The sequence below is a fragment of the Emydura macquarii genome, unplaced genomic scaffold, assembly GCF_026122565.2.
Source record: "Emydura macquarii macquarii isolate MOO-44397 ecotype Brisbane River unplaced genomic scaffold, CSIRO-AGI_Emac_v2 contig_1348, whole genome shotgun sequence".
NCBI classification, from domain to species: domain Eukaryota; kingdom Metazoa; phylum Chordata; order Testudines; family Chelidae; genus Emydura; species Emydura macquarii.
The window spans coordinates 15,736,346-15,749,588 of NW_027131485.1; the positions used below are offsets into that span (position 1 = coordinate 15,736,346).

Here is a 13,243-nt window from a genome sequence, read left to right on the forward strand (position 1 = left end):
CCACGTCTACACTACAAAATTATGTCGACCTAATTTATGTTGATATGCAGCCATTGCAGTTATTAAATTGTTTGTGTGTGCACGGCTGACTCCTTGTGTCGGCGGTGCACACCCTCACCTGGAGCGCTTGTATCGATTGTGTTGTCAATGTGGCACATTGCGGGATGGCTCTTGAAAGCCAGTAACAATCGATGTAAGCAATGCAGTGTCTACACTGATGTTGCGTTAACCTAATTACATCGACTGTGACTCTACGCCACTCAGGGAGATGGTGTTAGTAAATTGGCATAGGGAGGCATTTTCATCAGAGGGAGCCAAATTTAAGTGAAGACCTTCCACAGCTAGGTCGACACAAGGCAGTTTACTTCAACCTGACCGTGTAGTGTAGAACATGGCTAAATCTTTAAAGGCAAATTGATAATCTGGGCATTAGCAAGCATAAATTACTGTTCTTTTTGTAGGTGATTTAACCAGGGGAAAAGGGATGACCTAGTTTTTCTCCCAAGTGAATTAGCAGCACCCAGATTATGCCTATTTTCTACTTCAAGGGAATTGTTCTGTTTCATCCCTCACTGCAGCAGTCTTTAGAAGAACAGAAGTAATTGACAGTGCATGTTCTGCTCTATGAGGTCAGTTATGCCAAGCATGCATTAAAAAATACAATGCAATTGATTAGTTGTGGGATATATTGCATATCAGAATTGTTCTATACAGACATCAGAATATTAACTAAAAATGAAAGGCTTCATAAAGTCTCATGTAGTCCCTCCTGGCATGGGGATATGAGCAGGTTTTCAGGATTTTTCTTTAAGTATGCTGATATGATTAAATTTAACTTGACATGGGTGATGTACCATAACATGTGATTGTAATATTTAAAAGGACCACTTTTTCTGATTGAATACCTACCAGCAATCAGTTTCTATATAGCTGTATCTAATCTGAATTTCTTTTGTAACTAGAAGCTGCCTGAATACTAAAGCATTTGCAATGTTCTCTATTTGACTAGCTGCACACTTAGCGAATATGGAACTATTTAAAATATTATTTCATTTGAAGTGTAAATGCTAGATAGTTGATTTCACAAGCTTTAAAACAAGTTTTGAAAAGCTATTATTCTTTCTTTCTAAAATAAGTGAATATGGACTATCAACACTTAAAAACTAAAGTTTGGGTTTTGATGTTATTAAGAATGTTTAGTTTGAAGAAACTGTGTATGTTGTTTTTCTCAGTCCTATCTTGTTTTGAAAACAAACAAAAAAAATGTGCACATGAGGTAGTAAATTAAATACGGTATTCAAGGCTAAGTTAATACAATTGGAAAATAGTGGCAGTGCTTATTACACAGTTGTACACTGAAAATAATATTCTGAATATGCTTCCTCCCAAATAAAATCTTCCTCTATGCTACGTATTAAATGCCACATGAAATGGGTTTGAGCAGTGGTTTTAGACACCTGAGAGCTAGAAATAAGATGGGTGCAATCTCTTATGCACAGCCCCATGATTCATTTTGTTTTAAACTCATGTTTTTCAAAGCAGTAGCTTGTATGTTACCTGTGTTAAGTACCTTACATAACAATTTGCTATAGTAATTGAGCTTTGTGAGTTTTTGACTTCATGAAGAGTGTGTAAGTCCTAAAGCAGTAGCTCTAGGGAATAAGTGGTGGAAGAAATAATTCCTTTGAATGGAGATATTTACACTTTCAATTTTTAAAAAGAACAGCAAAAGTAGCATCATCACTATTTTACAGGTCAGGAAATTAAGGCACAGAGTGGTGAAATGACTTGCCAAAGGTCACGAAATCATGTCTGTGACAGAAGTGAAAAGAGAATCCTGGTCCCAACTCCCATTACTATGCCCTATCCACCATACTATGCTGCTACCTGTAATAATGGCAGCATTTGTAGGAGATAAGCACAGTGGAAGTCACCAAGCAGTGTAGTGGAGTAAAAGTCTTTTCAGTTACCGTGAAGCAGTTCAAGAGTTTCTGTCCACTTCCTTATAATAAGAGATTCATTCTTTAAATTGGTTCTTCTGTATTTGCAGTCCTTTATGAGGTTTTGACGATGTATAGAAACGCTGTATTTAAAAGCAGCATCGGATTAGTAAGTATCAGTACCTTTCTCCTCGGCAAAAGCAATGAGCAAAGCTGTCATTCAGTTTAGTATTGTGGTTTATTTTGCAAACAGCAAACATTGTTGCAACAAATAGTTATTCCTAAATGCTATAAAATCATCTTAACATAAACATTAACTGAAGTACACAAATGATCACAGTGATAAACAAGTATAACAAAGTGTAGCTGAGGCAGGAAGCCAATCTCTCTGTTCCCTGTGCCCAATGATATTTTGATAGTCATTTTAATCTTAGAAAGTAAATAGCATCAGACATGATGTTCCATAATTTCAGCACAGCGCCAAAAGAAAAAGAAAAGAAAAAGAATGCTGCCCTCGCCAGTACAGAAAGAAAGCAGTGCTGTACTATGTGGTCATCTCAAATCAAGCCATCTATGTTCAAAGGCAACAAAAGTATTAGAAAACTAAAATTAATTAATAAAAAAAGAGAGATGGACATTGTATGACTTGAGTTCACACACAGTATAAAAATAAAGCCAGCCTAGTCTATTACAGGATTCACTATTTCTAGTTTTTCAGGGCAATTTCAGCAGGGGAAAAAAATTAAAATGATTCAATTTCTGATATTACAAAACCATGTTGGATTCTATAGGAATAACTGCAGACTAGTTCTAATCAAACTCTGAGTCAAAACCATGACTCTTTGTGCCTTGCAATCACTAAGTAAGGTTACTGTGGATAAACCTTGAATTCACAAGGACTCAAATATACTTGGTCAGCATGTGGGGGTCACGTTTTAAAAAGTTTCTTCCCTTTTGAAAGATTACTTCACTCGTTTGAGAGTTATTCTGTGTACTTGAAATGGCTAATACCAGTAGAACTAGCAATGTTATACAGATCAGTAAAAGTTTTTTAAGTGCAACTGCTATGCAGAAGTTGAGTTATAGTTATTTTGACATATGAAAATGAAGAAGTGTGTGTAGATGCCAGTGAAATCTATGTTAGCGATAATTTAAATGTCCTTGGAGGGAAGATGCTTACTAGAAATTATCAGTACTCCCGTTTTTAAAAGATTCTCTCCCTTATAGATCACAGATTTTAGTTGCATGCGATACCAAAATTAAGAAATATAATTGTTCAGGTAATGTGTTAATTACCGTGTACTCTCCATTACAACACAGTATACAACAAATTCACTTAGAAAATAGTAGGTCATTCACAATGGGAGTGCTCTGTATGATCTCCTTTATGAACAATAACATAGTAGCAGATGTTTCATGCAGGTTACCAGCCACAGTGAATTCCATTTTAATTATACATCCTTTAAATAAAATTCATCATAAGATTGCTACCTGCAATCTAAAGGGTTGACAGTCTCTGAATAGCATTCTCACGTAGAAGAGAGACAGAGATTGGTATGTCTTCATTTTACACCACGTATTATTCATATACTGTAAGACTGAAGAGGACCCAACTCAGTGTGGTATGGTGAAAATTACACCAGCAGAGTTTTGCTCGTTTATCTTATTAGCGTCTACAGTGCTGCATTTCTGGTTTTATTTCAGAGCAGATGGGATTACAAGTCGATCTGTTGCAGTGGCTCCACTTAAGCCTGAACCTTTCTCACTTACATCATGCATGAACTGTGTAGGAATTCTTTGTTTTTGTAGTTCTTTGCACTGCTGAAATGATCCAGCACAGGTTAAGTGTCATGAAGGCTGAGAAAAAAAACAACTTTTTGCCATTGTTGCTTTTTGAGGGTAAATCAGGGTTTGTTAGTGAGGGATTACTCTGACTAGCGAGAGGCAAGGAACATAGAGATGCCATGTCAGTTTGACCTCATAGCCTTACCATTGCCCTTAATTCTTGATATGCAACAGTCACTGCCGTTCTAATCTTGAGTTACCCTTGAGCTGAATATTCTGAGATAATTGCATTGAATGTGGTAAGTTTGGTGGTGGTTTTGTGAAGTGAAATAATGTCTGTTGTTTTCAGTGTTGTAGCCGTGTTGGTCTCCAGATATTGGAGAGACAAGGTGGGTATGGTAATGTCTTGTATTGGACCAACTTCTGGTGAAAGAGAAGTTTTTAACTATGCAGAGCTTTTCTTCAGGACAGAAGAGCTTTGTATAGTTTGAAAACTTGTAACTGAAATAATGGTTTGGAATCAGGTTCTTGGAGATGAGAGGCATGCACCATTGACAATTATGTTTAATTGTATTCTGGTGGGGGTTTTTTTTAAAGGTCTTTTAAATTACATTTATCCAGATAGCTGGGATTATATATTCATCACATACAAAGGCATGCATCCATTAACTAAATCAGTCCCTACGAAGAACTGTCAACAAAAAGGCACTAAGGGCCAGATTTTAAGTGCTTAACTCCAAGTGGGAGACTAGTTGCTTTTGAAAATTCTATTAATGTCTATCTTCAACTTCTTTAGGTGTGTAAATAACTTTCAAAACCTAACCTTTAGGCCTTGCCTCTGTGAGCAGAGCAATGCCTAAACACTGTTACAAACATGGGGGCAAGGCCCTCTGTTTTTAATTTATTTTTTAAAACATGCTGTATTATTTCAGACAAAGGTGTGTGTTAATTTTTAAACTTAAGACTGCTAAGAATAGCAGATTGTAAATAGACTTTGGACATAAGCAAGAGAGCTCTCCCTACCAACAGCAGTAGATCTCTAGTGTTATTAGAACGTGATACTTAAGAACCCCATTGAAATCAGTGGGAGTTTTATCTTTTATTTAAATGTGGCCAGGGTTTGGTTCTAAATGATTAAGGTGTTAGAAAAATCTGTATTCAAATGACAATTTTGAGAATGGGAAAGACAGGAGAAACGTGCCATACTTGTAAGAACTTACCCTACGGGACAATTATGCAATAACCTGCCCATTTGAGACATTTTTTTCTAACCCTCATAACTTATTCTTTAAAGCATGAGTGTTTTTACCTATATATATATACATACATACATATAATATATATGTATATGTATTTTACACACAAAAATGACATTAAAAGAATCTTAAGGTTGCAAAGTCAAGCATTCAGAATCAAGCTCACAGGGTTCAGGCTCTAGGGCTGAAAAACTGCTGGTTAGATATTTGGGCTGACGCTGGAGCCTGACACTGGGTCCGTGTGAGGATGAATGATTCCAGAGCTCAGGCTCCAGCACAAGCATGAATGTCTACATGGCAATTTTTAGTTTCACAGCCCGAACCCCATGAGCCTGATTCAGCTGACCTGAGCCAGCTGCGGCTGTGCCACAGGGCTTTTATCCCTATGTAGATGGATACTCAGATACCTGAATTAAGGTTGCATCACTTTTGGAATATCCTAACTTGAAAGTGCTTGACTTTGTAACCCTAACATTCTTTTTTATGATCGATATCTATAATTTATTCTTTCTGCTGTAACTTCAGATGTTCAAATAACCCATTTAAATGTATAATCTTTTAAAAAAAAAATCTACTAAACTATTGGCCTGAATGCCGTCTTGTGTCAGTGAGTTTTACAGGTTCATTATGCATTGTGTAAAATAGTATTTCCTTTTATTAGTTTTAAATATAAGTGAATGCTCCCTTCCTTTGGTATTGTGAGAGAGTTTAAACAGCAGTGCCCAATTTGCTTTCTATACACCATTCATAGTTTTGTGTCTCTCTATTATATCTTCCTCTCTAATTTAAGCAGGTGAAATCTTTTCGCTACCTTCTCATACAGAAGTCTTACGCTTCTCATCATTTTTGTTGCCCCTCTGTGAAACTGGCAACACCCATATCCCTTGGGTATTTTTAACTTAGAGAATTTTGTGAATTTTGTGAAAAGTGACAGTTTGGCACCATTTGAAAACATTGTGTCTACAGAACAATGCAGCGCACGTAAACTAACTATAAGTATCCATGTCCATTCATTCATTAGCCTCTGTATTGATACTGCTAACAAAGTTGGCCATTATGATGGTGTATTTTGTGGTGCATTGACATTTGTCCATTAGAAAATAGACTGAGGTAACAAATTCATTTCATATAATGTAGGCCAATTAACAACTGGGAACTGAGAACAGCTTAACTGTTAACCTTGGCCTCATTGAATTGACTGAGTTACTGATCAAAACAAGAAATTTGTATTGTCCTTGCAATCCCTTGAGCCATCCAGTAAGTTGTTTTAGGGGAAAATTGTAACTGAGATGCTAGGGTTTACCTGGAACAGAATTTAAAATGTATTCTTTCGACTATATTACAAGTATTTGTTAGAGAATAACTTCGTGACAAGTCTGTCGGATTTGGATACATACACTTATAACTGGATTTGATTTGCATTTACCCAGTTAATCTCTTCCCTGCACCCTTTGTAAATACTGAACTTGTCAATCCTTGAACAGAAAGGTGAATGAGTTAGAATGCCATCCCAGAGACTCAGGTAGCCCATAATTCTCCAAAGACCTTCCCACATGCTTCTCCTTAAATAGTCGTGTTTGACTTTAGTGGGACACTCCCATCGTGTAAAGCACATATGTACGTTTTTGCAGAACTGGGGCCTTAGACCTTATGTGGAGGAATAAAATTAACAAAAGTGTATTATATCTAGTGGGATTCAACTCTAAGGTGTGTGTGTCGATTTTCAGTATAGCAAGGTACAGGAGGAGTAAAACTTTAGTGGAACAGAGTAGAGAGGGAACTAGAAAGTTTACCTGTAGTTAAATAGTGTTCACCATTGGTTTTTCAGATATGATGAAAGATAGGAAAGAATTAAAACTAAATCCTAGTTCTTTATGAGGGCTCAGAAGGGTCAATGAAGTGTCCTTTCTGCACCTAGGCTATGTCTACCCTAGAGACCTTACAGCTTTACCGCTGCAGTTGCACTGCTGTAATGTTTCCAATGAAGCCGCTCTATGCTGATGGGAGAGAGCTCTCCTGTTGTCATAATTAAACCACCCTCATCTCCCTCCGACATAGTGCTGTCCACACCGGTGCTTCTGTCGGTGAAACTGATGTTGGTCGGGGGTATCATTTCACACCCTGAGCAACAAAAGTTTTACTGACAAAAGTGCTAGTGTAGACATAGCCCTATAGAAATTGAATGACTAAATGTGGCACATAATTGAGTGAGATGTCACTGTTTGCATCACATCACTGTTTATAGAATAGGTGCAGTCTCATATGCAGTGTAGAGGATGCCAGTTTCTTGCCTCTGGGATTGTAGATTAAAGCAAAAAAGCAATCGCTATTTAGTGTGCTAGAGTAGTCTTCGAGATCCATCTCAAATAATTGGGAGAGGTTCCTTGAGGGCAGCAAGTGGGTTTGGTAGAGTAACTAGTCCCTTTCCTTGCCATTTGGATCTTGTTGAACAAAGTAATCGTACACGATATGAAAAATAATGTGAACTTTGAAAGAATGTGAGAAATTGTGAATTAACTTTGAAGGTACTCTATTGAAGCCACACATCTAGCAATTATTGTGGTTATGGAAATGAATGACCCAGATTATCATTTGCATATTTTATACCCTGCAGCGTAGATTTCAAGCGCCTACTCCTGAGCCCAGGTCCTCCATTGACTTCAGTGGGAATTCCACTGACCACAGAAACAAGCCCCCAGAGGGGTAAAAAAAATTAAGTAACTTCTTCCAGAGGGGTAGCCGTGTTAGTCTGTTTTCAGCAAAACAACAAGAGTTCTGTGGCACCTTAAGACTAACAAATTCATTTGGGTATAAGCTTTCGTGGGCAGAAACTCACTTCGTCATGCATTCTTCATGCATCTGACGAAGTGGGTTTCTGCCCACGAAAGCTTACGCCCAAATAAATTTGTTAGTCTTTAAGGTGCCACAGCACTTTCGTTCTTTTAAGTAACTTCTGTTACAGAATGGTTACTAAATTATTTACATTGTAGATTCCAAGGTAGTTCTCTGAATATGCAGTAAGAATAGGTCAGATCTTGAAAATTCCCCTCGCACACATAAAACCATCGGACAATCTGGCACATTTTAACTCGATCATGAATCTCTGCTCAAGAGTGGCCCAGGATTAGAGTGTAAGGGTTTTTATAAGTTAGTAGACGGGGCACTGATAAATATTTTTAGAGCAAGATTACATAGCACTTGGATCAAAGCATTGGTCCTCCACCACCATGAGTTTTAACTGTATGATTTCTTTTTCTTGAGGAAAAGAAGGTACATTCTTCCCACTTCAAACCCACTCTGTTTTGTTTTACACACAAATACTGTTTGCTTTAGCTAAGTGATGATAGCCAAAAGTAGACGTTTGGCCTAGATATACTGCATGTTCCTGTGCAGTGCGTTCTAGCATATCTGTGAGGGGAGGCTGTGTTTTACGCTGAGCTGTAGAAAGTCTAGAGCCCTTTTGTGCCCGTTCCCTGGTTTGACTAAGGAACATGATCCTCACCATACAAATGAGGCTCTGACCTACACCTGACCCTACACTCTACTTAATGTACATGAAGCGGTAGTCAAGGCAGGAAACTGTGGATTTGTTAATATTGCCCCTTGCCTTAACCTCTAGGGAGTGGCCTAATGAAAATAGTGCTGGATGGAATGCTATCCATCTAATCGAAATGCTGTGTGTTCTCAAGCACTCACAGGGTTGAGGGTCCTGAGTTCTTGCCACTGACTTCCTATGAGGCCTTTGGCAAGTCACTTTTCTTCTCTGCAGCATTTTCCCCATCTATCAAATACTGATGATAAAACTTAACCCTCCTACATCTAGGGATGTTGTGATGATTCATTAGTTATGTCTATATGGTGCAGTGAATAAATGCTAAGCATTATTGTTATTCGTACCATGCTCATTGTTGTGTTACCTAAACATTTTTCTCCCAGGAAAAGTTGTGCCTTTACTTATTTATTTATTTTTATTTGTCTGCTGCAAATGTGGAGCTAAGGATGGGGAAGACAGTTTGTGATTCACACCAGGAAAGCTTGTCTCCTTTTATTTCTGGATTGGCATGAGCTAATCTGAAGTTTTCTTCAGAGCTAAGAAGTAGGAATGAGACAGCAGTTTTGCTAATATCTGCTTTATTTTATGTTGTTTTGTTTAATAAACTTACATTCTCAATGAGGTCAGTAATAAGAATGTACATTTCCCATATTCACAATGACTATCTCAGGGCCGATGTGGATTTTTACATAATAGGCTCTACTTTCTTCTGTGCAAAAAATGTCCAGCCTCTTCTTTTATTTGTCTTCTTTAAATCAATTATCTCAAATTGGTAAACACCACTATTCCTTTGAATCCAGATATCAAAATATATAATATAAGACAGTTTGGGAGGGTGTGTTTAGTGAGATGAAATACCACTATAACGGTTAAAGAGAGGCAGTGTAGTTTGGTGGGTAAAAAAAGAAATCATGACTGAGGGTCAAGAGATCTATGTTATCTTCCTGGCTCTGCCATGGTCTAGACGTCATGGGGCTTTTGTGATAGTTAATGTACTGTTTGTAAACTTTGAGATCTTTTGAATGGAAGGTGCTACAGAAGGCTAACGTATAATTTTGACAGTCATAAGAGAAAAAATTTCTTTGAGAAATCCTTCTGTACTCTAATTCTTTATTAGTCCCCCTTTCCCCTTTAAATTGCTGCTAGAAACTCCTTCTGCTTTGGGAAACAATTATTTATTCGCCTAAAAGGTTTCTGAGGGAATAGTTCATTGCAGTAGGTGAGCAAGCATTTGTGTCTGATACTCCATGTCACAGACATTTAGCATTGACAGAGTTAGAGAAGAACAGAACATGCTGCACTTCTTTGCAGTTGGTGTGGTTTTGTTTGTTTACTTGGGGCTTTTTGCAAAACTTACGTTATTACTTTATTTATTTATTTATTTATTTATTTATTACAGTAATAAATTGATAAAACTGCAGCTTTGAAATGCACCAAATGGTATAATCATTTGTGCTTAAAAGTAACCAAAAAAAAAAAAAAAAAAATAATGTAGTGAGTGAGTGAGTGAGAGAGGAAGTCCCTATCTGTAGAAGCAAAATATTTGTTGTACCCAAAATTCTTTAATGTACTGTTTAAAACCTAAAATGTAGGGCAGCACTGGTCTGAGGTTTGCCCTTCCAATTGAAGAAGTTAGAGGAGATTGTATGTTATGTAAGTAGAGTTGGAAGACTGGAGCCAGATATGGCAGACCTACTACTCTGGTCTGGAGAAGTTCTGATGCAGGACCTGAGAGGTGGAAGGGGTGCAAAGGTAGCCAACAAACCCACTATACTCTACTGATTTCTTGGGCAGCCAGGGGCTAATTTGGCTCCCAGCACAACTTTAGAATAGCCACAGTACTTTCCTAATCAAGCTAGTTTGGGACAGCTTCTAACAGCTGTTATGTCAACTGGGAATCAGCAGAGAACAACACTCTGTGGACATGGTGCCTTCCTTCCCGAACCAAGGGACTCCTTGGGCTTCCTATAAAGGGCAACTTTACAACCACTTTGTGCCGATGAAGCATTGTGGAATCTGGCCCCATGTGTTTAAATTTATGGCTGGGTTATTAAATCCCTTGAAAAGAGAATACACTTGATGAGCTTTATTTGTATCATGTCCATGGACAGATTATCACTTAATGTGGTGAAAGAAAGAGCTGAAGAGGTATGCTGAGTATGTGGAATATAGTTTCAGATACAAAACAGAGATTATCTAATGCTTTAGATTTCTATTCTACAATGATTTCCCAAGTAATACACCCTTAATATTGCAGTGGGTAATGGAGCTTAACATAGCAAAATCGGATAGAGGTACATACCATACTTTTTAATAGCTGAAAAGTGTATCTAGAAGAAAAAGAAAGAAAGAAAGGAACAAAATCACCCAATAACATAGAGGTGTTACTCAAGGTAGAGGACAATTGAGTCTCTGGTACTGCATGCTGGGAAAATAATCCCTGTTCGCTGCTGACAACCATTGTCATATGGCCATACCCAATACGCACAAAAAAAGATGCTTGTGCCAACAAAATGGTACTGGGCAGTGGCACTGAACAGCCATTTCATTTCCTAATTGGGTATATACTGGCAGCTGAGATTCAGACTTTTTATCATGGTGCAATATAGCGCATATCAAGAGGACACTGGGAACATATTTGTCTCTTGTGCATGAGGTTGTTTGGTGGAGTAAAGAGATCCTACCATCACTTAAGGTCAGTGCAGGAAATATTACAAATCCCTGAGCTCTAACCCCTGCTCTTTTCTTCTACCTTTCTCTCTCTCTGACTCTCTCCAAGAAAAACTGTTCTTTTCCCCCTTTCATTTTTTCCTTTTGGGAACACTCTTACTTGGGAAAGAGTTTGTTTTTAAGTGAAATATGAGGCAGAACTGGCTTTGCAGTTTCCATTCTAAAAACAGGAGAATGTTAGAGAATTTTCTGTGTCTGAACTTGGTTGTGGAGTCAAATGGTCCAAGTCTAGTGGCCCAGTCAGATTATTAAGCGGCAAGAGAGAAAGCTTGCAGAGTTAGTCCATTGTGATTATTGGTCCAATGTGGCTGAATGTCTGATTCCCTGTGAAAAATGTGAAGCAGCTGTTTTAATTATCCTTAACCAGGGAGTGGTAGCAACAAATCTATAAGAATTATACTGTAGTGTTAAAGAAACCTGGTGTGTTTGAGTTAGAATGTAAGTTTAATAATACAGTTAATGCTGTTCATCCAGATTTTTTTTTCTGGGGATTTGGGATATTTGTAAATAAAAACTCACCTGGTGCATTTCAATCCTGCCTCTAATTTCTTGTATCTGGTGACAGCCCATGACAGATTGGCAGTAAAGTTAAATTCTTTTGGTCCTTTTCTGTCATCTTAGCCGCCTTCTCTGTTATGTGATTTTAATTAGAAGTTTAATCATTTTTGAGACTACTTCCACAGTATCTAGACAAGTTCCTTTAATAGTGAAGCATTACCTAGCTTAAGATGCCACACAAAAGTAAAGCTTGGAAGCTTTTCCGAAGTGTTTCCCTTGGTGGGCAGGAGGGATACCACAAAATAAAGACAGTGAAATGATTTCAATTATAAAGAAAGGATAAAGTAAATTTAATGTAAAATAGACTATGGTTTTTATTCCTAAACTTGCTATTGGCATTCAGCAACTTTAAAAGATAAGTTTTACTGCTGTTAACTTTTTAAACTGTAGGAAAGATTAAACTCTCTCTCTCTCTACTGTAAACTGCAGTTGTCAAAAAACCAAAGCACTGGAGGTTTAGGGTTTTCCATAACTTAAAATACAATAATCTTGATTTTAAAATTAAAATGTTCAGCTTGCGGCAACTTGCATAGTAGCATTTCTAATGTTTTTTAAACAGCTATTAATGTAGTCAAGCTGTGTTTTTTCTTCTTCTGTGTGTAATCATCTGCTCAGTGGTGCACTCTATAACTAGTAGCAGGAGACAGAGGAGTGGCCTGCTGTGATTGATGGGGCGAGGCCTAGCAAACTGAAAGAGTCCCATCTGGATTAGGTTTTGGGAGCAGTCAGATGTTGAGTGGGAGGTCAGTAAGGCTTGCATTAGCTCCCCCTCCTTCAACACCCCTATCATCCACACTCATACACACATTACATAGCTTACACGCCCTCATCCATAATTGATGCTTGCTTTGGGCAGATGCTGCATGGCCTGGGACTAGAGCAGCTGCTAAGTTTATGGAGGATAAAGGGAGCAGGATGGTACAGCAGGTATTTTCACTTTATTTTCACTTGAAACTGTGATTTTAGTCAAGCCAGGGCATTTCTTTTATTCAGCTGTACCACTGCATGCAAGCCTCTTCTAATACATATTTTGTTGCTTAAGTCATTCTGAAGCAAGGCGAGCTACAGCAGTGATTATGTGTGTCTGCTGTGCTTGATATGTCTAACTGAGCCATTCTTATAACCAGCAGGTTTACAGAGTAATTTTGCATTTTTCTTCTTTGTTTCCATGCCCTGAGGATATGATGCAGTTTGGCTCATTTAACTACAGTATGAGAGGCTTTCTCTGAATGTGAAATATCTCTTGCCAAAGAAACAGAACACAATAAAACTAAAATAGAATAAAACAAACAATAAACCGTTAGCTAGACTTTAATATGTGGGCAACCTTAAAGATTTTTAGTGAATAAATACAGTTTTATGTTGCAAATGTGTGTTTAAAAAGGAATACTGCATAAGTAATATTTTCTTTACTCTCTCTT

At 37.7% G+C, this 13,243-nt stretch overlaps 1 protein-coding gene across 2 annotated transcripts in view; it reads left to right on the forward strand.

The window, feature by feature from the left end:
- The first annotated feature begins 12,625 nt into the window (after positions 1–12,625).
- LOC137155175 (RNA binding protein fox-1 homolog 1) overlaps positions 12,626–13,243 on the forward strand; it is a 194,800-nt gene continuing 194,182 nt past the window's right edge. For both annotated transcript variants that reach the window (XM_067551274.1, XM_067551275.1), the window contains exon 1: positions 12,626–12,749. In XM_067551274.1, coding sequence (XP_067407375.1) covers positions 12,717–12,749 — 33 coding nt within the window. In that variant the 5' untranslated portion in view covers positions 12,626–12,716. The remainder of the gene's footprint in view (positions 12,750–13,243) is intronic.